This window comes from Lineus longissimus, chromosome 3, assembly GCF_910592395.1.
Source record: "Lineus longissimus chromosome 3, tnLinLong1.2, whole genome shotgun sequence".
Classification (NCBI taxonomy): domain Eukaryota; kingdom Metazoa; phylum Nemertea; class Pilidiophora; order Heteronemertea; family Lineidae; genus Lineus; species Lineus longissimus.
In genome coordinates, this window is record NC_088310.1 from 8,918,439 (window position 1) to 8,944,925 (window position 26,487).

At 41.7% G+C, this 26,487-nt stretch overlaps 2 protein-coding genes across 4 annotated transcripts; both read left to right on the forward strand.

Moving 5' to 3' along the window:
• The first annotated feature begins 1,642 nt into the window (after positions 1-1,642).
• On the forward strand, positions 1,643-8,992 carry LOC135485746 (uncharacterized). The gene is made up of 4 exons (XM_064768140.1): positions 1,643-1,652; positions 2,987-3,072; positions 5,971-6,192; positions 8,571-8,992. The coding sequence occupies exons 2-4, from the start codon at positions 2,997-2,999 to the stop codon at positions 8,807-8,809; spliced, it is 537 nt and encodes a 178-aa protein (XP_064624210.1). The 5' UTR covers positions 1,643-1,652; positions 2,987-2,996; the 3' UTR covers positions 8,810-8,992.
• Positions 8,993-9,339: 347 nt separating this feature from the next.
• On the forward strand, positions 9,340-15,986 carry LOC135485675 (uncharacterized). 3 transcript variants are annotated; one of them, XR_010446595.1, is made up of 4 exons: positions 9,340-10,320; positions 11,481-11,608; positions 11,980-15,456; positions 15,555-15,986. XR_010446595.1 is itself a non-coding variant. In XM_064768024.1 (4 exons), the coding sequence occupies exons 1-3, from the start codon at positions 10,292-10,294 to the stop codon at positions 12,891-12,893; spliced, it is 1,071 nt and encodes a 356-aa protein (XP_064624094.1). In that variant the 5' UTR covers positions 9,340-10,291; the 3' UTR covers positions 12,894-12,913; positions 15,555-15,986. The 3 variants fall into 3 exon arrangements, 2 of the variants coding, with proteins under 2 accessions (XP_064624094.1, XP_064624093.1); XM_064768024.1 differs by having other exon boundaries at positions 11,980-12,913; XM_064768023.1 differs by having other exon boundaries at positions 11,980-15,986.
• Positions 15,987-26,487: the final 10,501 nt, after the last annotated feature.

Sequence of the window (26,487 nt, forward strand, 5' to 3'; positions counted from 1 at the left end):
TCAGAAGCAACTATTTGTGTGGGAACTTATATTTTAGGTGAAGTAAGCATCACGAGAATAGCATTTTTATTCTGCCCCCGAAATATTGTCACGGATTCAAAAACTAATTAAGCCCCTTTTTGCTCAATGTCATTGGTCAGGTGTGACTTCCGGCCTTGTGGTACTGGGTTGATGCTAGGGACGACCTGGTTTATAGTTTGATCAGTAGACCGATTGGCCTGTCTTACAATATGTGTGTATATAATTGTACATGTATAACCCGTACCTGATCATTCCAATACCTGTCACCAACGCCATTAATTAGCTCGATGGCAGTAATTGAACACTAATAATCAATCCATCAGCAGAAGATACGAACCGGTCAATGTCTCAACGCTAACCTCAGCAACCGTTTCTACGTCTGACGTGAGTTTGCTTTTGACTCTTGGTGGTTAAGTGCCACACATATCTTCTTACATTTTGAATTTGCTAGGTTTAATCTAAAAATTGAACGAGACTTACATGTACATGTACATGTAAGTTGAAGTTTGATTGAGATTCTGTCGAACCCGCAATCGAGAGTGGAGTATCATGATTTATACAAATGAAAATTACGTTCAGCAGTATATGCCGAAGACTTCTATCGCGAATTGCGAGACATAATCGGCCGAGATCCTAGCTTTTCAAAAGGCCTTTTCAAATAGCCAAAGTGTGGCCAAAATTATGTAACGTTGTTCACAATTTGAGGTCGCGGGTGATGTACTTTGAAACAAGCCTTTTAGTTTTATACCATTAATGTTTATCATATCATAATCAGTCATAAATTAAAATATTAAAGATATATCTTTGTATGCCTGTAACTTTCTTTAAATATAGTTTTTTTATTTTGTAATTTTAATTGTAATTGACGTAACCCTGACATGACGTCAATATGTGTGTAGGTCAACATGACGCCATACGACGGTCAAAATGATGATCGCGGGTCGCTGCGACCGCCGATTTTTATCGCAAACGAGCAGGTCGCTGGCGCCAATTTTTCCCGGAAATGAGCGACCCATCCATGCCACTCGCACGTTGCAGCGAGCTGCGAAATCGATTCGATGGATGATCGCTGGTCATAGACTTCTTGTTACAGGTTTCTCGGCTGCACTTACCACCGCAATCGAGCTATATGGCGTTGCATGCCGGGCGATTTGAATCGCATGTCGCAGCGATTTAAATCACTCGTTTGCAGAGCGCTAATCTGTCCAGGAACCAGGCTAGCTTTGATGTGACTGCCGATGATCAAATGATCGATCTGTTGTACTTGGTAGTGGCAGCCGGACAAACGCCATTTTCGTCGCATTGGTTAATAGCTAACTGGCCGTAAAATATATCGGATTTGTTTTGATTACTAGATTTTTGACTCAACCATCACAGGCCGGTCAACCTTTTAGTGGAGCGGAAGTGTGAAGCGGAGCTGTGGCTACTTAGCAGGCCAGACATTACCGAGAGATGATCGAAGCGAATGCTTATTCTAGGATTTTCGACACCTCGTAGCTGGTGTCGGTAATTCGGACTACTGGATCTAAGCAATAAACGCTTTCTTAAGGGCGTTATTTATATATATGTTGAAATGTTTTAGTGATACGTTGAAAGAACATTTAATGGGCATTGTCATTGAACTACTTACGGTAGGTAATATTCTTACGTTCTTTGCTCCCTTGGTTAGGAGTAAGAAAAATTCTTTATATCTTCCTTCAAAATCGTCCCTCCGAATACCCAAGCCAGGAAATTACCTAGAATATTTCAATTGTAACTTATTCATAGCACCAATTTTTTCTATCGGCAATCACTTCATAAGTAAACCATTGCATGATTGACGAGATCTTTTTTTCCAATTAAAGCCGTAAAGAAAAAATCTAAAGAACAACTACAACTAGGCGTACCAAAGCAACTTCATAGTAAACACAAGAGGCCGACGCCTTTGAATTTTGTAAAATACGTACTGGATACGAACTATCAAAACTGGTATACAGATTTCAGTAAATTTGTGTGCTTGATTATAAATGCACTGCCATGTTATTGTGTATTACTGCAGTTCTATATACTCTTGAGGCCCAAGTGAATAATATAAGAATGGTGTACCCCTTTTTAAAATATTTACGACGTACATTTACACGTACTACAAAAATTAACTAGTTGATACAAGGTGTCTCATTTTTGCTGTGATAATGTTTTACCAACAAAGTAATTGGACGTGCTGATATAGCTACCGAACTTTATTATCATAATCTGTTCCTGAAATTTCATGTTATTTGGAAAATTTGAGTAAGTGCCATTTTGACTTAAAAGTCGATAGTTGCCGATACGAATCAAACATCGGGAAGAACGCTGTGTTAAAGTGCAGTGTGACAGACCTGACAAAACTGACAGAATTACCGGATGCATGTACGCACTGAATAGATAATATCCCAGTACATGCTATGCCGAACGAAACAATTTCCTGTGACAAGGATTTCCTCTCTCAAAAGCGGGTAATAAGTAGCACTGAGGGTACGGAGCAGTTCACATTCTTATAACTTAGTGCATACGCTTTGTTTTGAAACCACTTCTATATTTGCATTGTTCTGGTTCCTGAGGTACTTACAAAATTAATGTCTTTGAGAAAAAAATATTTCCCTGAATGTAATTGGTCCGAAACAATCATTACATTCTTCTGCCCCTTTACACCTTGCAGCTAAAAGAATTCTGACCTAGCCCAATACCCAGTCTAGTGTCTTAAAACAAAGCCCGCTCGTATCTAGGCTTAAATTCCCATTTTGCTACTGTATTTTGCCAGATATGATTGGGATTTTAGGGAGCTAGCCTTGCTGTGCATTTGATCACACTGTCCTGCAAGAGGTGAGATTTATGTCCTTGTGACTTGGGGGTGTAAGGGTTAACAGTGGCTGTTGATATGTGTTGTTGGTTATCTTTGTACTTTTTGTATCTTTGACTTTGTCTCGTGTGTTTTGACCTTCTTCAGGAGAAGCACAATGAAACATTCAACACTTCCTTGGTCTATCTTCATCGGAGTTATCCTACAGCCTCCTCTTGTACTGTGTACAATCGGTAAGTCGTGTCCACTGACTCGCCAGGTTTCCTATACATGTAGTCGATACCCCGGTCAATACAACAGATCTTGGAGTGGGAATATCGGTTTCGAATAAACTGGACGGGACTCGCAAGTCCCCAATCATTTCAAGAGTGTTGATGCATAAGGTAAGATGTGATAAATGTAGCCCCTCTTCACCTTTACCTTCGGTTACGCTAGAGATTTCCCGGTGTGACAGCGGATATAGTCCCCCTGGAGTCATAGTCCGGTAGCATGGTATTTGATCAATTAAGCAGCATGATCTATTGTACCGCTAACCCTAACCAAAACATTTAGCAATGCGGGCTATTGTTACACGGACTATCAGCCCTAGGACTACTATCCCTTGCACACCGGCAGAGTCAGGCTGGAATCGGGCTGGATAATGTAATGTTACACCTCTTCCAATAATACGTCGATATTTTCACAAAGTGACCCATCTACAATTTTTCTGAAATTGAGATAACAGCGCCATCTGAGTTGTACTAGCCATGTCTCCTTACATACCAATTATCATGGTGATATTCAAAGCCAATGTCAATAATATACTGTTTCATATGTAATGCACAGAGTCATTCAAACTATACGGAGTGTTTGAGTGGAGTTCCCTTAAAATGAAAAATTTTGCTGTGATTGGTTACTTGGTGAAATCATCGACGAATATTGCCTGCCTGTAATTCAGGACACTTTATCCAATGCCATGTTTCTGAGTGACCGTACAAGACGTGAGGCCAAAGGCTGCAATTACCCCGTGGCTTTTGTTTTTGGGTTATTGAACCCCCTGACTGCAATTTCAAATTGATTGTTTTTTATGTTTAAGAACATTTTGTTCATGGTAACTTTCAATATTATTCCAGTCCAGTTTTACAGCGAGGTTTTGCTTGTATCAGTACACGCCCAGATGGTTTTGATTGATCTCATAAGAGATGTTCGACACAAACCCTCAAAAAATATTTGCTGAAAGAAACCAAGTCCCCTTTACCCCTTCGCTATACGCTGCACATTGTGTCAGATAAGAGCTTGTGATATTCTGAATTGACCGACGGTCTTGTCGTGCGCCATTAAACTGCGTAGTTTCAGGTAGATTTCATGTATCATCCCCAATTATATGGCTGCCATCATTTAATGGTTATGAAATGCAACCTCTCGCATCTTTATGGTTTATAACAGGTTATCTTGAGCCATTTCATATAGGGGATACAAATACCCTCAGGCAACGGGCTACAAATAGAAAAGTGTATCTGAAAAATTTCATGATCAAATGCTGCATAAAGCTTTCTTTACACTAAGTATCGATCACCTGAACCATGTTACAAATATGACGACTATACTAGTGCACCGCCCCGGCATGTGTCTGACTTGTTAACTTCTTGTAGCCAAAGCTCTTAACAACAGGTAGCATATTCTAAAACACCCGAGTGAGAATATTTCACTTTCATAATGGGTAATGTTTATAGCCTCGTTTTTACCACAGAGGTTTTGGTGAGACAACCTCAACCGCTTGGGTTGGTGCAAAATGTGGAAGTATTTCAAAAGCATTTCAAACCACATTATTCGATCTTTTATTTGATAAGTTTTAGAATTAAAATTGATAACTCACTGTCGTTATTGATTGTCTCACCCAAACCGATCGGGTGGAGCTAAAATATTAGCCAAAACCTCGGCTCCGCCTCGGTTTTGGTCTACATTTTAGGTCCGCCCTCGCGGTTTAGGTGAGACAACCAATACCTCCAATTCAGTATCACTTCCTCTAACCAAAAACTATGTATGTCATGGTACTCAAAAGTTACGTCTTTTATATCCGTGTATAAGTTGGCTGAATAGTGTCATGGTTACCGGGATATCAATCAAAATCATAGCCAGGGGCTACAATTAGACCGTTGCTACAATGTACAATTACCCCCATTTTACCATAATTACGAGTTTCGTATTTCATACTGATTATATTGTTCCAAATACCACGTTCAGTAAAAATGATATCGTAAGCTCACATCAGGTGGCCTACACTACTAAAAGTGTATTAAAAGCTGAAGAGGCATTTTATGCGTTCATGGTGGCCATTCGTCTTTCCCAAAACGAAATGTGGCCAGGGGTTACCCCGTGTTGAGACAATGGGTGATATGAATAAAGACTAGCAAATGCTTTTATCTAAAACTTTATGTACATTTACACTAGGCCTTTCTGTACAGAATTGAAGTAAAAGCATTTGCTAGTCTTTATTCATATCGCCCAATATTAGGCCTATACATGTAGTAGCACCGCCATCCTGCTGAACATATAATCATTGCAGCCAGTGTAATATTCGGCATAATAAATTATCTCTGATTAGTTTTAAGCCGTGTAATCCGTGTTCTCCGCCTGTCTGTCACTGAACTTTTTACACTGAATTTTATAACTGGTCTATGGACCTGTCACTGCATGAGACAGAGGTATATATAACAATGTTTCTAAAATATGACAGGCACAAACATTTTAGTACATGTATATGTACAAGACATAATTATTTCCTTTTTACCGTACTCATTTTTGTCAGTGTGGCCCACCCCATATTGGACAAATGATAAATGGTCGAGAGTTGAGTCGGATAAACATGTAGACAAGTATCATTATATTCTCTTTAAAGGGAAGTATGTATACACTATAGACAGGAGCTAGGGGTTCAAACTGGTGGCCTCCAAGTGATAAATGTGCACAGTTTGGGAACGGCATGGCTCTCATTTTATTCAACTATTAATATATTCCTAGTACGCAAACTGGACCACGAATTTACAAATGTCCTCATTACAGAATGAACGACCCCAGCCAATAATAGCTTTGATTTACTGCCTATATAGATGATATTGCGATATACATTCTGTTTGCTTCTCATCCTACAGCCATTCCGCCCGGGTATACATGGAGACAGGGCGACTGTGGCGGAAACGACATCACATCCTTCTCCACCAAAGACGTGTATCTATGTAGTTACTTATGTAACAAGTACCCAAGCTGTGTCTGCTTCCAGTTGAACACCCACTCTTCGAAATGCTTCTTAAAACGGAGGTCCTGCACGTCCACAGCATTTTACGGGTCCTCTGCTAATATGCTGGATAAAACGGGTAAATGCTGTCGTCCATCTTTTCATTTCTTGAGTGCATCAGGTTTGTCCGTCATTTCAGAGTTACGGGAGCTTATACGAGTTACAGGGGCAAATACAGCGGACATTCCCGCAAGCGGGAATTTCTTATCTGTTTCCTCCTGCTGTTTTCGGAGGGCCGGCGGGTGAATAAATAATTCCCAAACTGCTGCTGACGCAGATTCCTTGATTGTTGTTGGCTTTTGATGAGTACGTGATCTTTTGACGTATTCAACATGGATCCATCCATTCTCTGTCGATTCAAGAAAGATAAACACGAACAAAGTGATGCTTCGTGTAGTGTTGAAACGAGCCAAATGAAACAAAGACCAAACTAAACGAACCAAATACACATTCCAACATGAAATTGAAGCTCACGTTTAGATGTAATGTTTGCAAGGCGTTAGGTTGATAGCACTTTTATTCACTCGGGCCCACTAACTTCGGCTCGTTTAAGTTTTAAACAAGCCAAAATAAACGAGTGAATGAAACGTTCCATGATGCACCTAGCAAAACTTCAAATGAACCAATTTGAATGGGACTATGTGAATAATATTATATTTTATGCCAGAAACATACCGAATCTTGCAATAATTATTACATGTAAACTTAATCTTTCAGTTCAGGTTTAAAACGTTTATTTGGACCGTTTAGTTTGGGCTTGTTTCATTTGGCTCGTTTCAACAGTCACATACTACCATTTTGTATATTTTTTATTCACCATTTACTGTTTCGCAGTATGTTGTAATATTGCTATCGTGTGGTGCTAGGACCCGAATTTATCTGAGCTCATGGAAGTGCACATTGGATGACTCACAACCAGTTACAATACATATTGCACCATATGTACAAAACTCACGATCTATTCTAGCTATTCTATATACCAATTTCTACTTTCAATTTCAATTTATTCTGTATTAATACCATATGGTTATTACAGAGTTGAATAAGCAAGATAAGCAATGTACAGTGTGAGATGTATGTAAATAAACATAATGTTGATAAAAAGTACAGAGATGAAAGGAGATACATGTTTTAAACAACTGCCATCAGTTTAAATTAAAAATTTGTTTGCAGTCGATGACAAGAAAACGCACACGGTAGCTACATGTAAATGACCTACTTATAACATTTATAGCCTATCAGAACTACGGAATCTGTGTCTGTGGCAGTTCAGTTTGGAAATTATAGATTCGGGGCCGGCGGCAGGGGCTTGTGGTATTCGACTCGATGACTCGACGACGCGATGACTCGATGACGCGATCAAGTTGGAATCTTTTTAAAGAATATCACTGCTTGGACTGTAATTTATACATAGAATCATAAGTTGAGGAAAATAAAAAAGAACCGATCATTACCAACCCCTTTCCAGCTGTTTTCACCGTATCTAATCCGACCATTTTTCGTTTCCTACAAGTTCGCATTTTTGATAAAACCATGCGCCATGTTGCTATGCAAGCCACTGGTATCTTTACCGTCAATACAGCTAAATACACCTAAATATAGCTGGTTCAGATCAACCTCCTACCCAGGTTCTTTACGAGCAGAAGTTCCAATGTTAAAATGACACGCGAGTTCCTGGAGACAAGGTTGGCTCTGGATATCCGTTCAGCACGGCAATATTAAATGTCCTTTACACCTTTCCAGAAATGGGGCGCTGAGTGTCCGAAATAGTGATGTCATAAGGGGAAACCAGGCCTGTGGTGGAGGGACAAAGGAGATAGTCATGGTTGACCAACACACTTGAATGCCTTTAATGACGGACAAGGGGGAAAAAGTTAGGCTAGTTCCAATGCAAGCCAGCAATTTCGGAAAGCATGTAGAGGGGCTGATGTATGGGGGGGGGGGGGGGGGGGCAGATGTCAAGGGACGGAAGAGAGACTGAGTGACTGAGTCTAAAAAACTGCACATATGCGAAATTCCGATTGTTGACAGACTACCACATGACATCTGACATTGGCCACTAGAAGCTTGTTTGTCAATTAAATCTCCGGTCATTTTGCATGCTATGAAACTTCCGCGAGTCCTTTAAATATCAAAATCAATCGCGGGGACCAATCTTCAGTGGCCATGGCTGGGGGGGGGGGGGGGGGGGGAGGGGCACATCCTTCCACATACCGTAGCTGGGTATGGGAAAGGCCGAGCTAAAACCTCTGCTGTTGCAGCGGTAGCCCGGAGACCAGGATCATGGGATTCCGTATTTTAGCAAAATCCATAGCAACGATCGCGTCATCGAGTCATCGCGTCGTCGAGTCATCGAGTCGAATACCACAAGCCGGCGGCAGGTGCTCTGTTCTCATTTTCAGTATAGCCGGTTTAGTAAATATTTTCTGTTATTATTCGTCTGGTCCCTTTTTGCAGACTCTGCCATGAGGAATGTTCCATATAAAAAGTCGACGACAAGACCAAGCAAAGGAACACTGTTAAAGACAGTATCGACGAGGAGTTCTTTATCTTGTAGTGTAGCTTGCGTAGATAACACGAGTTGTAATGCGTACGCCTACGATGATGCCACAAAGATGTGTTATCTAATCGACACCCTGAAAAGTACATTGACGCTCCGGGCCACCGGTGACGCTGACGTTTTTATAATAGGATGACGGCAAGTCGGTGCAAATCTTGCCGACCATTATTATACTAGGATGATCCTGAAGAACGATCTTTTTGTATGTTGTTTTGTTGATGTATGCGAAAGGGTATCATCGTTTCAACGGCGACACCGACTAAGAGACTTTAGAATTTTGATTTCCGAGGTAAAATTTTTGAAGTCGAGTTTTGAATTTCGAATCTCGAATTAATGAGCCTTCTGGGCTACTTATGAGCTGGGCGAGCAGGCTGAAGTAGAGGGTTGGGGGGGGGGGGTGGTGGTCAAATACCTTTTTTACCTCTTAGAATAGCATAAGCTCTAAAAATTCAAAGAAATTGAATGAAAGCAGACGTTTCAGTGAGGGCCTGGGTTGGTGATTTGCCCCCCCCCCTCCTCACCACTAGTGGAACCACCATGGAGAAGTTGTGGCTGCGGAATTTTTCTCAAATTCTCCGAGCGATTTCTATACCTTAAACGTGTCAAACTATTGCGCACTTGAAAAGTTTACTTTAATAAGTCAGTAACTTTATTCTAGATGATAATGTATTCTACAAACAGATGTCGATAATGTATGGAGGCAGCGGATGGATCGATTTTCTCATCTGGGAGCCTACAGCATGCTGGGTACTCGCTTTGTAGTTCTAATTTAGGCCGTAATGAAAATGCTAAGCTGTGAGTGTGACGTAATAAACTGTTAAAGGCAGTTTCGACGGGGAAACAGTACCATTTAAATTGTACAGCGAAATTTCGGACAAAAGACAATGCCTAGTATATTGCGTAGTGTACGTAGATCATAACAGATACCGTACCTCTCGCAAAAAAGTGATATAGGCTTTGGTAGCCAAGTAGAATATTTAAATCTAATTGGCTAAAAGCTGAAATATAAAAATGATATATGATATGAAGTCTGTGGATCACTAACAATCGATTATAAATTCAAATTGTAATCAGCACTAAATGTCAATTTGAATATGATAGTATAATTTGCATCATTTGCTAGCAGACTCGGTCGAAATACATGTACTATCGATAAGAACAGCTGAATGGTCACGAAACTCCTCCCGTCATGTTTGCGACACCTGGTCGTTGTTACACATGCGCTGTGTTATTCCATCTGGATTAGCAATATGACTTCACGAAACAACAGCCACTTTCACTCAAGGCATTAATGATACAACAAAATAGTTGTTACACATGTATATTCAGCCAATCTATCTACATTTAGGAGATATAGGTTACTACGTGTAGTCGTCTGTGTTGTCATTTGCGTGTATATTTGCGAATTCTCAGGAACGCCGCGCGGGATTGGATTACTAGCTTTTTGAAAAATATCATAAACCAGACGTCACTTTCTCCAAATAACTACACACAATAGAACGAAATAATCGTCTTGTCGACCTCGTCATCACTGGTTTGGGTAGTCGGCTCAGTGTGGCGCCGCAGTCATATTCAACATTTTGGCTGTACACCGTTAACTGTACTGCGGTTTTTCTGGATGTCTCTAGAAGTCAACGCGATGCGAAGGTACGTAAAACGCCCATCTGGCTTATTTTAATGGGGATATGTAGTCGGGCAAATGAACTTCTGACAAGCCTAAGAAAAAAACCAAAATCATGGCTTTATCTTGTGACAAACCATCCTAAACCGTTGCATATGGATTTTGACAAAAGGTCGGGATGGATGCAACAGGGTCCAATTTGAGCAACACCTTCAGGGCCCCACTAATTATTAAACGTCCCGTTTAGGAGCAAGAAGTTGTGTAACTCCATATCCCTTTTAAGAGGTTTGCGAGTGGATTAGCACAACTGACACGAGACAAATACGTGTTATCAACTGCAAAATGTTGCTGCTTTTTGCGATGCTTTTGGAACGAAATATAGATGCACTTGTGACAGTGGAGAACGTGATTATCTTTTCAGCCCCCCTTTAGCTGTTGCAAAGTCGTAGGCCTATTTTAATTCGTTTTACATTCAATTTGCACACATGTACACTCGATCTAAAAAGGCAATATTTGAGGACATTTCGCGCCGATTCGCCCCCTAGATGCTTACAGCGAAAATACATTTTACACATCTGACTTTCTATCAGTGATCATGCAAAGCTGGACAGGTGTTTATCGATTAGAAATGTCGCCATCCATAAAACATCTGCACATTGTAGACATAGATGCCGAGCATACTCGTAAAAACGACGTGAAGCCATAAGGCACAACTCAAATTTATGCTCCACTGAGACAATTATTGAGTGGTTCCACCATTGCAAACCTTATGGATATACAGTGGGTACTCAATTAACTGGTTTTGTGGCATGATTGACTGACACCAGGTTTTCCTGGGCTCCTTTCCTAGGCCTAGTCCACTTCTGGGCCCCACTAATCTTAACTTAGTAAATTCTAGCAAAGACCAGTTAATAGAGCAACCACTGTATGTCTGCCTGCGGATTGATAATTTCTATTAGGGTTCAGTCCCTCTACAGAAAATTAAAACCACCCGATGTATGTTAAAGCGATCATTCAAATCACGTTTTACAGCAAGATTCGTCAGGCAAACTTTGCATAACTGGCAATGGTACATTTTCGACCCGAATTGCGAGTGGTTTATATGTATTTTAATCTCATCAACACATGCCACCGATGATCAGATGCAATTAGTGTGTAGATATCTCAATTCCTTTTTTTCCTTCAGCTATGGCATGACACCTTCCTGCCTCAAGGCTGGCACGCTTGTGGTGCTTATCATTGCCGGAGTTCTGGTCGGTCTAGTGTGGTGGAAGCCATCTTGTCCTTCCCATACCCTCCTCACAACTGGGCGAGGTAAAACACTCATTGCACTCGCACGAATTAATCCAAGGCAATTAAGCTTACTTTTGTTTTTTACAATTATTGTGGTATACTTCTCAAATATGATCGCTGAGATCATTGTTAGCACTACCGACACAAATCTGTATTCATCTGTTGTATTTCGTGTTCGCCGACCCATCTTGACTCGTCCACAGATATATCATCATCATCTGGAGGGAAGGGAGTCTGTTGCATCGTATATCCCTTTAAAAATGTGTGGGCATTTTTGAAACAAACCTTGAAAGTATATAAATTTGCAATTATATAGCTTTACCCTCCCGAACATCCAGATCAAGTTTCGTTCCAGAATTTTCTCATGAAACTTGTTTGTCTTTCTCCCGCAGAGCGATTGCCGCACACCAAGCTGGCGACCAAACTCAAATATCCACGTGTCTTCCCAGTTCTGAGGTGCACCGCGCAACAGCGACGTACGGACCATGATGGAATCTGTGACTTCTTAAGAGATTATCGCTTGCAGGAAAGTAATCGGCAAGCGCTTCTAGAACTGTTAGACTACTTTATGAAGCTAGCAACGAAGCATGGATGGAAGTACTATCTCAGTGAAGGGTCTTTGCTTGGCTCCTGGCGACACCATGGGATGATCCCATATGATATTGACATAGATCTGTATGTAGACATCCGCCATCGGGACGAGATCACTGCAGCCATTGATAAAGAAAACGACTACAAGCTCAAGACAGATGCGCGTGGTATTGCCCATGTTTATTCCGAATCGAAAGCAGCCCAACATGTTCTGAAAGGAACGTCCGGCAGATGGAAATGGCCATTTATAGATCTGCTGTACTTCACAGATAATGGGACTCATGTTAATTCTCTCAGCTACCCGGACAGACAGAGACAGAAGACGGACGTGTTTCCTCTTCATAACAGACCGTTTGAAGCGTTTGACGTACCCTCGCCGCATGACCCCGTTAAGTTCGTCATCTCCGAGTACATGTACGGCCATCCTAAGCTGTCCGACTGCCGCGCCATTGGAGGGGTATCTTACAAATGTGACCAACTGAAAAATGTCGTACCATTCGTTCATCGAGAATTTAAAAATGAACTCATGGTAGAAACATTAAAACTCGGCGATAAGGTCATTCAAGTGAAGGCTGTCAAAGAGGCTGAGTCCAATTTACCCAAGAGCCCGTATACTCTTGAGACTGTTAAGCCTAAAGAGGCTCCATTGTTCAAACCAGACATGATAGATGCAGCAATGACTATACGCATGCCTATTGTGAAAGGACAACTATAACAAACGCAGCTATGGCTATGGTGGGTTATTTATACCCGTAATGCACCGAACGTTAACATTGTTCGTACAGTAGAACCTCTCTAATAAGGACACCCTCCGGGCTGTCAAGTGCTCTCTTTAATAGAGAGCTTTGTCCTGATTGGAGAGGTCAAATTGAATAAAAACAATCAATTTGGGACCAAACTAGTGTCCTTAACAGATAGGTTGTCCTCGTTAGAGCGGTTTCCGCTGAAAGAGGTTCCACTGTATATATTTTAGAAAAAAACCAACTTTGATGTTTGGGAAATTCGGGTATACTGGATCCACTCACCAATAAGATCCGAAGCACGACAATACCCGAGTTGTACCACCGCCTCGCTGGGTAGAGTCTAAACAGCCGAACACAATACAGGCCTTTCGCAGCCATAAAAGGGGTTTTGACTGACGAAGACGGGGACATATCTCATGCACCCCTGAAGGCAAACCTGCACAAAAGGCCGTGATCATGAGCCGAGTGCCAAAAAGAAGCTTAGTGTTTTTATTCGGGAGAGCATCGGGGGCGCAGTAAAAAAGTTGAGTATTTTCGTGAAAGGTATTTTCGTGAAAGGTAAGGTGGTTACTCTTCCAACATTCATCCTGGATACCGTGTATAAAGGGCACGAGCGAACTCACCTCCCACACGTTCTTTCAATTTGACCTTTAACTTGGCGAACCTACTCACTTTGCTCTAACATCCATTCCCAGGGTTCGAGCGAATGGGTAGTGCCCAATATGGGGTCATCTGTGTGTACCTGTAGTGCTGATGCGATGAACTACATGCACAACTAGGACTCCCTTCTCCGGCAAATGGATTTGTCTCTCTGGTGTTACGCCTAATCTTGGTTATGTACGCGAAAGATGGCGGGCCGCAGTGTCGAAGTTGTTGTTCGCATTGCTATTGCGTTGATAGAAACACAGAAGGCAGATCGTTTCAAAGTCTTCGGCGTCCACATACGAAAAGGTCTTAGAAACAAGTTTGGCTGACTGCACAATTATCCTGACGGTACAAGCCGTATCATCCGTTTTTCTCCCTTGCTTACCGTTTCAATAGAATCTGTGTTTGGCAAGTTGCCGATTATGATCGAATACGATGTTTACGATGTGGCCTTGCGATTTTGTCGATGCCGTCTCCTATGTGACGTTAGTGTACCAACCAATCATAAGTCATGAAGGCACTCGTTTAGAACTCGTCAACTAAACACTTCCACCAACGCGTTTCTTGACTTCCATCTGTGATGAGTCTCAGAAACGGGCGATAATTGCACAGCGCGATTCGTTGATACTAAAAGTCTCAATGGCAAATCAATGCTAAATTTGGTCTTTTTCTTTAAGTTATATGAACCAATAGTTACTTCGCGTGATCGGCAGTGTAATTCGAAACTGCCGAAATGACTGAGGAACACAAAAGCTGCCGCAAATAAGGATTTCAACGGTATCGATTAGTTGTTGGATGTAAATGCATTATTTAACCCGTAGTATGTATATTTTATCGGTATATGGTCAATGGATACCGAGAACAAAATACTTCCTCTGTTTGAGGAACTAAATAACCGGCCTCAGTGAGAGACAAACAAAACAAAGATTCTGTTGCTTCTCGTGCAGACGAAAACACATACATTCATCCCGGATACCGTATATAAAGGGCACGAGCAAACTCTCCTCCCACACGTTCTTTCAATTTGACCTTGAACTGGGCGAACCTACTCCTTTGTATCACCTTGCTCTAACAACCATTCCCATGGTTCGAGCGAATGGGTACTGCCTAATATGGGTTCATCTGTATGTACATGTAGTGCTGATGCAATGAAGTACATGCACAACTAGGACTCCCTTGTCAGGCAAATGGATTTGTCTCTCTGGTGTTACGCCTAATCTTGGTTATATACGCGAAAGATGGCGGGCCAGTGTCGAAGCTGTTGTTCGCATTGCTTTTAAGTTGAGGAGACACAGAAGGCAGATCGTTTCGGAGACCACATACGAAAATGTCTTCGACACAAGTTTGGCTAACAGCTCAATTATCCTGATGGAACAAGCCGAATCGTTCGTTTGTCTTCCTAGCTTTCCGTATCAATATAATCTGTGTTTGGCAAGTTGCTGATTATGATCGAATACGATGTTTACGATGTGACTTTGCGATTTTGTCGATGCCCTCTTTTATATGACGTAGTTTACCAACCAATCTTAAGTCACGAAGTCACTCGTTTTGAACCCGTCAACTAAACACTTCCACCAACGCGTTTCTAGACTTCCATAATATCTGTGATGATCGATTCTCATAAACGGGCGGTGCTTGTAAGGCCCTAACTCTCACCTCCTCTCATGATATGGACAATAGACGCTGTGGTCTTTCAACAATTGTACAGCGAGATTCAGTGGAACTCAAGTTCAATGGCAAATCAATGCTAGCTTTTGTCTTTTTTAAAAAGTTATATGAACCATTAGTTACTCTGCGTGATCGGCGGTGTAATTCGAAACTGGTGAAATGACCAAGGAACACAAAAGCTGCCCCAAAAAAGGATTTCAACGGTATCGATTAGTTGTGGATGTAAGTGCATTATTTAATCCGTAGTATGTATATTTTATTGGTATATGCGTAATTCAAATTTTATAGGGCTATATTGTGAAAATCTTTCTATTTAAAAGGTTAAGGAAAAGGATGACGTACACCAAGAATGGCTACATCGTCGGGAAAGCTACATCATGGACAACGTCACTGTCAAGTTGATGACGGCACGACCACGAATATTGAAGAAGGAGCAGGAATTATAACCGTCCCATATTAAAGGCAGAAAGCACGGGATTATGCGTTCACTTCGGCGTTTCGTGGTAGGGTGTGAAAACACACTAGAGTCGGTGTATCCGGTTAACGTGCAACTATTTTTGTGAGAACTTTTTTTAATCACATGTTAGTATTTTCTGATTAGATCTAAAGGACACCTGGATTTGTGGTAAAGTCTTTGTAAATTTCTACAATATATTAGCTGCTATTAGAGGATTTCAGCATTTGCAGGCTGATGCCCTTATTGTCATATATGTCATAGTTGATATTATAATATAAGTATAATTCCATCACATTATTGATTGTCGGTTTGGTATTTCGTTTTTACATTAATCTATCCAAACTAGCCTACTTCGTCACGTCTATGAATGACGTCAATTTTTTATTCAAAAACATCTAATTCACCATGGTTAGGTCCCGCGTTCTTCATCATCTAACATGCGTCCGCAGTATAAAAAGTTAACGTCATCCCTAAAGTACTTCAATGTACACATGTAGATGATGAAATTTACTGCATAATTTGAAACGATGAAATTAGACATTGCGACGGCCAATTCGCGGAGGTATATGGGGGAACCTGCAATAAAAAAAACCCAGCGGAATATAGCATACGGGGCCATTGAAAGGAAATATATCAAAGAAACGATAAACAGATTTTTGACTAGTTTTCTCTGCAGTATTTCCGTCTTGGAGTCTTTAGCTAAGTGCTTAATATTATTGCCTGCTCGGAAAACTCCAGCTACAATCAGAGTGTTGATGATGAACACGATACAGACTGGAGCAACCATATTGGTGTTGAATAGCCAGACATCAAAGGCCTCTAATAGCCAGGTTGGAAACATGCCCGGCCCTTTCAAACAAAACCGCCTGGTAATGCCTTGGATTTTCATCGTGGTCGACACATAAGTCAAAAACGCCGGACAGTAAAACGTAAAAGAGGTTAATAAAAGGACGACGAGAATGATATTCCGCCGTCGACTGGTGAAGAGGCCTGCCACCTTCAGAGGATACCAAACCGCTACACAGCGTTCTATACTGTAAGCGATGATGATGAATGCCGACATAAACACAAAACAATTCCAAATGAATATTCGGAGTTGACAACCAATATCTGTTGCGCCAGACGGGATGTTAATCTCTCCATTTGTGACGTAAAATAAACCATTATGAAGCCAGGTCTGAAAACTCATGACCAGGTTTCCGGTATCTGACACAGCCAACGACACTAGGTACACGCTTGCTGCGGTGTTCCTCCTTCTCTGCCTTACGAAGATAATAATGGAGAACATGTTTCCAACGAACCCAAATATTATAACCACCAGCATTAAGTAGGCCCCAAAGAACTTGTTGAGGAGTCCTAGAAATGATGGTGCGTTTTCCGATCCCTCGACTTCGGTCGTGGTTTGAAAAAGAACCATCGTACTTTTGCTGCTGTATCTGAATTATTTGTGAAGTTTGGACCAGGTTTATATTTATCATTAGACTCTTGATCACGAGAACTGTTTATATGTAACACGTGTCAGAAAAGTATTTTTCTGATATCAGACACTACCCTTTACAAATTTCAATTTTTTGCCAACGTACATGTACCTACCTGCTCAATCATTGACTTGTTCTGAATCTGTCTTAAAACTCAAAGCTCTAATACTTGAATTGGTAAAAACGTGATATGTGCTTTTTAACAAATACTCGTGTGTGTTATACTTTAAAAACCTAAAGGTCGACAGATGCCGAGGACAACAAGACTTCCTCCTCTCGACGAACAAAATAATCGGCCTTAGTGAGATACAAGGAAAAGATAGATTCTGAAGTACATACAGTTTTCAAAGGATAGAACGGTGCTCCTCATGACGGAGACGAAAACACACGCACTCATCTTCGACACTGCATATAAAGAACGCTCTCAACACGGCCCGAGCGAACTCTGATCCAATACGTTCTTTCAATTTGACCTTTAACTGGGCGAGCCTACTTCATATTATCACCTTGCTCTAACATTTGTTTCCAGTGAACGGGCGAATGGGTACTGCCTAATAATTGGGTCATCTGTATGTACCTGTAGTGCTGATGCAATGAACTTCATGCACAACTAGGACTCCCTTGTCAGGCAAATGGATTTGTCTCTCTGGTGTTACGCCTAATCTTGGTTATATACGCGAAAGATGGCGGGCCAGTGTCGAAGCTGTTGTTCGCATTGCTTTTAAGTTGAGGAGACACAGAAGGCAGATCGTTTCGGAGACCACATACGAAAATGTCTTCGACACAAGTTTGGCAAACAGCTCAATTATCCTGACGGAACAAGCCGAATCGTTCGTTTGTCTTCCTAGCTTTCCGTATCAATAGAATATGTGTTTGGCAAGTTGCTGATTATGATCGAATACGTTGTTTACGATGTGACTTTGCGATTTGTCGATGCCCTCTCTTATATGACGTAGTTTACCAACCAATCTTAAGTCACGAAGTCACTCGTTTTGAACCCGTCAACTAAACACTTCCACCAACGCGTTTCTAGACTTCCATATATCTGTGATGATCGATTCTCATAAACGGGCGGTGCTTGTAAGGCCCTAACTCTCACCTCCTCTCATGATATGGACAATAGACGCCGTAGTCTTTCAACAATTGTACAGCGAGATTCAGTGGAACTCAAGTTCAATGGCAAATCAATGCTAGCTTTTGTCTTTTTTTAAAAGTTATATGAACCATTAGTTACTCTGCGTGATCGGCGGTGTAATTCGAAACTGGTGAAATGACCGAGGAACACAAGAGCTGCCCCAAAAAAGAATTTCAACGGTATCGATTAGTTGTGGATGTAAGTGCATTATTGAATCCGTAGTATGTATATTTTATTGGTATATGCGTAATTCAAATTTTATAGGGCTATATTGTGAAAATCTTTCTGTTTAAAAGGCTAAGGAAAAGGATGACGTACACCAAGAATGGCTACATCGTCGGGAAAGCTACATCATGGACAACGTCACTGTCAAGTTGATGACGGCACGACCACGAATATTGAAGAAGGAGCAGGAATTATAACCGTCCCATATTAAATGCAGAAAGCACGGGATTATGCGTTCACTTCGGCGTTTCGTGGTAGGGTGTGAAAACACACTAGAGTCAGTGTATCCGGTTAACGTGCAACTATTTTTGTGGGAACGTTTTTTATCACATGTTAGTATTTTCTTATTAGATCTAAAGGACACCTGGATTTGTGGTAAAGTCTTTGTAAATTTCTACAATATATTAGCTGCTATTAGAGGATTTCAGCATATGCAGGCTGATGCCCTTATTGTCATATATGTCATAGTTGATATTATAATATATAATTCCATCACATTATTGATTGTCGGTTTGGTATTTCGTTTTTACATTGATCTATCCAAACTAGGGGTAGCCCACTTTGTCACGTCTATAAATGACGCCAATTTTTTATTCAAAAACATCTAACTCACCATGGTTAGGTCCCGCGTTCTTCATCATCCAATATGCGTCCGCAGTATAAACAGTTAACGTCATCCCTAAAGTACTTCAATGTACACACGTAGATGATGAAATTTACTGCATAATTGAAAACGATGAAATTAGACATTGCGACGGCCCATTCGCGGAGGTATATGGGGGAACCTGCAATCAAAAAAACCCAGCGGAATATAGCATACGGGGCCATTGAAAGGAAATATATCAAAGAAACGATAAACAGATTTTTGACTAGTTTTCTCTGCAGTATTTCCGTCTTGGAGTCTTTAGCCAAGTGCTTATTATTGCCTGCTCGGAAAACTCCAGCTACAATCAGGGTGTTGATGATGAACACGATACAGACTGGAGCAACCATATTGGTGTTAAATAGCCAGACTTCAAAGCCCTCGAATATCCATGTTGGAAACACGCCCGGCTCTTTCAAACAAAACCGCCTGGTAATGCCTTGGATTTTCATCGTGGACGACACATAACTCCAAAACGCTGGACAGTAAAACGTGAAAGAGATTAATAAAAGGACGACGAGAATGATATTCCGCCGTCGACTGGTGAAGAGGCCTGCCACCTTCAGAGGATACCAAACCGCTACACAGCGTTCTATACTGTAAGCGATGATGATGTACGCCGACATAAACACAAAACAATTCCAAACGAAGATTCGGAGTTGACAACCAATATCTGTCGCGCCAGACGGGATGTTAATTTCTCCATTTGTGACGTAAAATAAACCATTATGAAGCCAGGTCTGAAAACTCATGACCAGGTTCCCGGTATCTGACACAGCCAACGACACTAGGTACACGCTTGCTGCGGTGTTCCTCCTTCTCTGCCTTACGAAGATAATAATGGAGAACATGTTTCCAACGAACCCAAATATTATGACCACCAGCATTAAGTAAGCCCCAAAGAACTTGTTGAGGAGTCCTAGAAATGATGGTGCGTTCTCCGATCCCTCGACTTCGGTCGTGGTTTGAAAAAGGACCATCGTACTCTTGCTGCTGTATCTGAATTATTTGTGAAGTTTGGACCAGGTTTATATTTATCATTAGGCTCTTGATCACGAGAACTGTTTATATGTAACACGTGTCAGAAAAGTATTTTTCTGATATCGGACACTACCCTTTACAAATTTCAATTTTTTTGCCAACGTACATGTACCTACCTGCTTAATCATTTACTTGTTCTGAATCTGTCTTAAAACTCAAAGCTCAAATACTTGAATTGGTAAAAACGTGATATGTGCTTTTTAACAAATAGTCTTGTGTGTTATACTTTAAAAACCTAAAGGTCGACAGTAAGCGAGGACAACAAGACTTCCTCCTCTCGACGAACAAAATAATCGGCCTCAGTGAGATACAAGGAAAAGATAGATTCTGAAGTACATACAGTTTTCAAAGGATAGAACGGTGCTCCTCATGACGGAGACGAAATCACACGCACTCATCTTCGACACTGCATATAAAGAACGCTCTCAACACGGCCCGAGCGAACTCTGATCCAATACGTTCTTTCAATTTGACCTTTAACTGGGCGAGCCTACTCCATATTATCACCTTGCTCTAACATTCGTTTCCAGCGATCAGGCGAATGGGCACTGCACAATATGGAGTCATCTGTATGTACCTGTGGTGCTGATGCAATGAACTACATGCACAACTAGGACTCCCTTGTCAGGCAAATAGATTTGTTCCTCTAGTGTTGCGCCTAAGCTTGTTTATGGTCGCGAAAGGTGGCTGCCAGGTGTCGAAGATGTTGTTCGCATTGCTTTACGTTGGGAGAAACACAGAAGGGTCTTAGGTGTCCACATACAAAAAGGTCTTAGACTCAAGTTTGCCTGACTGCACAATTATCGTGACGGTAGAAGCTGAATCGTCCGTGTGTCTTCCTAGCTTTCCGTTTCTTTAGATTCAGTGTTTGGCAAGTTGCCGATTATGATGGTGTTCGTTGTTGACAATGTGACTTTGGGATTCCTCGATGCAGTCTCCTATATGACGTGAGTGTACCAACCACTCATAAGTCATGAAGGCACTCGTTTTAGACCAGTCAACTCAACACCTCCACCAACGCGTTTCTTGACTTCCATATTTTTGATGACTCGCAAAATCGGGCGGTATTTGTAATTCTCTCACTCGAACTTCCTGAAATGAAATGGGCAATGAGACGCCGTGGTCTTTCAACAAGTTGCTTTGCGATGCAATGCTTCGAAAATCAAGTTTCAATTGTAAACCAATGCTAGCGTTTGTCTTTTTCTTTATTAAGTTGCATGAACCAATATAATAAAGACTCAGTGAAAACCTAACTTCCATGATCGATATTACTTCGCGTGATCGGCGGTGTAATTCGAAACTATCGAAACGACCCGGGAACACAAAATCTGCTGCTATGATATGAAAAGTGTGGGATTTCATCGTCTAGCCGTTGGAATGAAGTGCATAATTTAATTCGTGTATATGTTTTATTGTGTAGGATGGGCAGATGTGCGATTCAAATTCTATACATTTTAATAATGTTAAGAATAAAAGGTCAAGGAAAAGGATGATACCATTGCGAGACTTCGTTGGTTCTTCTGTTAAAATGGGTATATGATGGGTATATGATGACAGAAAGAAATATCAAGGGTATTTCAATGATAAAATACACCGACCTGGCGTTACCGTCCGACATGACAAGAAGCAGAATGCACCCATGCGTTTTCTGCGTATGCACACGAGCCAACTAAATAATCTATTCCCTGATGCAAGCAAATGGACGCCATTTACAATGATAAATGTAGATATTGCAACGTACTCTCTACTATACAACAGTAGAGCATTTCACTGTTGTCGATAACGCATTAAACAGTGAACATTCTACTGTGTGTTTGCTTTGCGCACCCATTCTCTGCGCAACGAAGAATACCATTGAATATTCTGGAATATTGTTGAATGACCACGTGTTTTTAATTTGTACTATATATATAGTTTTTGACTGTAGCCGAATAGATAATCAATCAATAAATCAATTTGAATTTGAAATTTTGACTCTTTTATACTTCTTAGGCCTACTTGAGTGTTGATTTTTTAGCCTATGCCGATATACTGGCCGATGGGTAGGCCTATAGACAACAAACAGCAAGACAGCAGACCCTCGAATTCGATTGCTCTGCTCCCTCGCCACGAGTCACAATCTGGTAACTTTTTTCCCATCATTCCCAGCCACGAGTCACAATCTGGTAACTTTATGTCTCACGTATGAAGTTTGGCAGTGATCATGGGTCAGGGTCCTATCATTCCAAGCCGCGAGTCACAATCTGGTAACTTTTTGTCTCACGTATGAAGTTTGGCAGTGATCATGGGTCGGGGTCCTATCATTCACAGCCACGAGTCACAATCTGGTAACTTTTTGTCTCACATATAAAGTTTGGCAGTGGTTATGGGTCGGGGTCCCATCATTCCCAGCCGTAAGTCACAATCAGGTAACTTTTTGTCGCACATATAAAGTTTGGCAGTGATCATGGGTCGGGGTCCCATCATTGCCAGCCGTAAGTCACAATCAGGGAACTTTTTGTCTCACATATAAAGTTTGGCAATGATCATGGGTCGGGGTCCTGTCATTCACAGCCACGAGTCACAATCTGGTAACTTTTTGTCTCACATATAAAGTTTGGCAGTGATCAGGGGTCGGGGTCCTATCATTCCCCGCCGTAAGTCACAATCAGGTAACTTTTTGTCTCACATATAAAGTTTGGCAGTGATCATGGGTCGGGTCCCATCATTGCCAGCCGTAAGTCACAATCAGGTAACTTTTTGTCTCACATATAAAGTTTGGCAGTGATCAGGGGTCGGGGTCCTATCATTCCCAGCCGTAAGTCACAATCAGGTAACATTTTGTCTTACATATAAAGTTTGGTAGTGATCATGGGTCGGGGTCCCATCATTGCCAGCCGTAAGTCACAATCAGGTAACTTTTTGTCTCACATATAAAGTTTGGCAGTGATCATGGGTCGGGTCCCATCATTGCCAGCCGTAAGTCACAATCAGGTAACTTTTTGTCTCACATATAAAGTTTGGCAGTGATCAGGGGTCGGGGTCCTATCATTCCCAGCCGTAAGTCACAATCAGGTAACTTTTTGTCTCACATATAAAGTTTTGCAGTGATCATGGGTCGGGGTCCCATCATTGCCAGCCGTAAGTCACAATCAGGTAACTTTTTGTCTCACATATAAAGTTTGGCAGTGATCAGGTGTCGGGGTCCTATCATTCCCAGCCGCGAGTCACAATCTGTTAACTTTTTGTCTCGCATGGCAATGACTCATAGGCAGTGAAAGTCAGGTAATTTCATGTTTAGAACCGGTTTGAGATTTTGGACGGAAGTACCATTAACTGGGACAATTCTTCCTAATAACAATTACAGAACTGAACAGCCCATGGCGGGCGGCAACTCAGGGGTCAATCAAGTGAGAAAATTTCAATATAGGCTAGGCAACGTATTATGAAGCTTGATCATTAATCCAACAAGTCTGACGTAACGCGCGGAAGCACACTTCTCAGGTTGTTGTCGGCGCCACTTCCCAGGTGTCTGGTCGTGACGCTTTTTATTAGACTATACCATTAAATTTTGCAGAGTGACTTAATAGGTGGCCTCAGTTACCTATTTTGACGCTTGGGGAATGGGTAGGCGATGCCGCGTAAGAGTGGAGACGAGGTCAATATTTCACAGTAATACAGGAAATTAACGTCTAAGATTTAAAAAAAACAACAACGGGGGAAAAACATAAATTGTTGGTAACCAAAAAAACAAACTAATGGAAATTAGTGGAGTAGAGTTTGTTAAAACTGTTTGACGTTTAATGAATAATCTGTGAGCGTGTGTGTGTGTGTGCGCTACCGAACTAAATTGTTCTTAGTAGGGAGCTCTTAAGCGAGCTTTATGGTTAAGGGTCGAATGTGTGTGTGTATACCGTCAACGAAAAAAACTTGACCCGGTTGACCGGAACCAGAAAACCTCTGCACCCAGGTGACATTTTTGCACGCGAATCGTATACGCTAATGCACAGCAATTTACCTGGGGAGAGATTTTCTTTTTCCAAACAATTCAGCGGGACGCTACGATGTTTACGCAGAGAAGCCGCTGTTCGGTTGAAGATTTCGTCAAAACAGGGCCGAATCAAAGTGTGACGATACCCTGGGGCGAATCGAAATGCATTAAACAACAATCTGCATGGATGCCAGAGATTATTTTTCTCTTTCCGCGACGAAATCGTGCTTTGAACTGGCAAAATTCCGCAAAAGATTTTCCGTCTGCTAACTTTTCCGTAGTTTCAAGCGCACCAACATGATCGGTCCGGGGCTGCCCGTTTCGACGACGATTTCGTCAATATCATGAAATTATGCAATAATCTTGAAAGTACATTGGTCTCAATGTCTATTTCCCCGTTTCCATGTCAAAATCCTACCGTGAAACCTGAAACCACTCGTCCACAACACTGGCCATTTTAATTTTCCGTAGAAAGCGCATGCGCACTTAACTCAAACGCACGCGCTACCCTCAGGTCTCACTAGCCGGTGCGGAGGACAGGCCTACCTGCCTCCAAAAATGACGCGACGTCATTTCATGCACCCCTGTTCCAGCGGCTGTAGACTTGGCAGTACCTTACTCTCACACAAACCTATACATTTCTGAATAGCTTGTCTCTTGTAGAATACATCTGACCAAGTTTCAACGTCGTCTAGACATACAGTCATGCATAGACTGATGTAGCACAAAGCATAAGACACCCTGTATAACGCAAATTTGAAAAAAATTCCACCTCTATGCCTTATAACTTCAAGATTACACCTGATCACCACTGGCTAGTGAGACCTCAAACTATTCAGGACGGGGGGGCGGCTAAAAATGCTTATCTCCGGGCAAAAATACCTATCCTTCTCCTGTTGTGTTTCAGTTTAGTTTTCCACATTCTCCCCACCTATTTTCTATACTGCGACAGCGTCTATTGGGTCAACTGCCATGATGGCATCATCCTAACTATATCCCCCTCTCCCAACCACGGACTACTTGCCATCATTGACATTGTGTGCTAGCCAACTGCTTCTTCGGTCAACTGCCATGATGGCATCATCCTAACTATATACCCCCCCCCCCCCCCCCACCACCCGAGTCTTCTTGCTCACCAGCCCTATTAACGAAGAGCTCCCTATCAAGGCCCGAGCCTTCCTCATATTAGTCAATATCATACTGGAAAATCAACACATAGAAGTTTAATTTTATTGCGATAATAGGGAGCTCTTAAGCGAGCTTTATGGTTAAGGGTCGAATGTGTGTGTGTATACATGTACCGTCAACGAAAAAAACTTGACCCGGTTGACCGGAACCAGAAAACCTCTGCACCCAGGTGACATTTTTGCACGCGAATAGTATACGCTAATGCACAGCAATTTACCTGGGGAGAGATTTTCTTTTTCCAAACAATTCAGCGGGACGCTACGATGTTTACGCAGAGAAGCCGCTGTTCGGTTGAAGATTTCGTCAAAACAGGGCCGAATCAAAGTGTAACGATACCCTGGGGCGAATCGAAATGCATTAAACAATAAGCTGCATCGCTGCCAGAGATTATTTTTCTCTTTCCGCGACGAAATCGTGCTTTGAACTGGCAAAATTCCGCAAAAGATTTTCCGTCTGCTAACTTTTCCGTAGTTTCAAGCGCACCAACATGATCGGTCCGGGGCTGCCCGTTTCGACGACGATTTCGTCAATATCATGGGGTGTGACAATATGTCAACGGTCTGGTTCCATTAATAATGCAATAATCTTGAAAGTACATTGGTCTCAATGTCTATTTCCCCGTTTCCATGTCAAAATCCTACCGTGAAACCTGAAACCACTCGTCCACAACACTGGTCATTTTAATTTTCCGTAGAAAGCGCATGCGCACTTAACTCAAACGCACGCGCTACCCTCAGGTCTCACAAGCCGGTGCGGAGGCCAGGCCTACCTGCCTCCAAAAATGACGCGACGTCATTTCATGCATACCCCTGTTCCAGCGGCTGTAGACTTGGCAGTACGTTACTCTCACACAAACCAATACATTTCTGAATAGCATGTCTCTTGTATTGTAGAATACATCTGACCAAGTTTGACGAAGTGATCAGGTGTTAATCTTGAAGTTATAAGGCATAGAGGTGAAATTTTTTCAAATTTGCATTATACAGGGTGTCTCATGCATTGTGCTACATCAGTCTATGCATTACTGTATGTCTAGGCGACGTTGGTCTTTTTGAATTAGAATATAAATCTTAATTACACTTGGGTCTTGGGATCATTATGCTTATCTCCGGGCAA

What these genes read in the sequence shown, in the direction of transcription:
- LOC135485675 (XM_064768023.1), top strand. Translation starts at nt 10,292, where the DNA reads ATGTCTCTAGAAGTCAACGCGATGCGAAG. An exon ending in GAAGTCAACGCGATGCGAAG is followed by an intron (nt 10,321 to 11,480) that starts GTACGTAAAACG and finishes TTTTTCCTTCAG; the next exon opens with CTATGGCATGACACCTTCCT. An exon ending in CCTCCTCACAACTGGGCGAG is followed by an intron (nt 11,609 to 11,979) that starts GTAAAACACTCA and finishes TTTCTCCCGCAG; the next exon opens with AGCGATTGCCGCACACCAAG.
- LOC135485746 (XM_064768140.1), top strand. Translation starts at nt 2,997, where the DNA reads ATGAAACATTCAACACTTCCTTGGTCTATCTTCATCGGAGTTATCCTA. An exon ending in TCTTGTACTGTGTACAATCG is followed by an intron (nt 3,073 to 5,970) that starts GTAAGTCGTGTC and finishes CTCATCCTACAG; the next exon opens with CCATTCCGCCCGGGTATACA. An exon ending in TAATATGCTGGATAAAACGG is followed by an intron (nt 6,193 to 8,570) that starts GTAAATGCTGTC and finishes CCCTTTTTGCAG; the next exon opens with ACTCTGCCATGAGGAATGTT.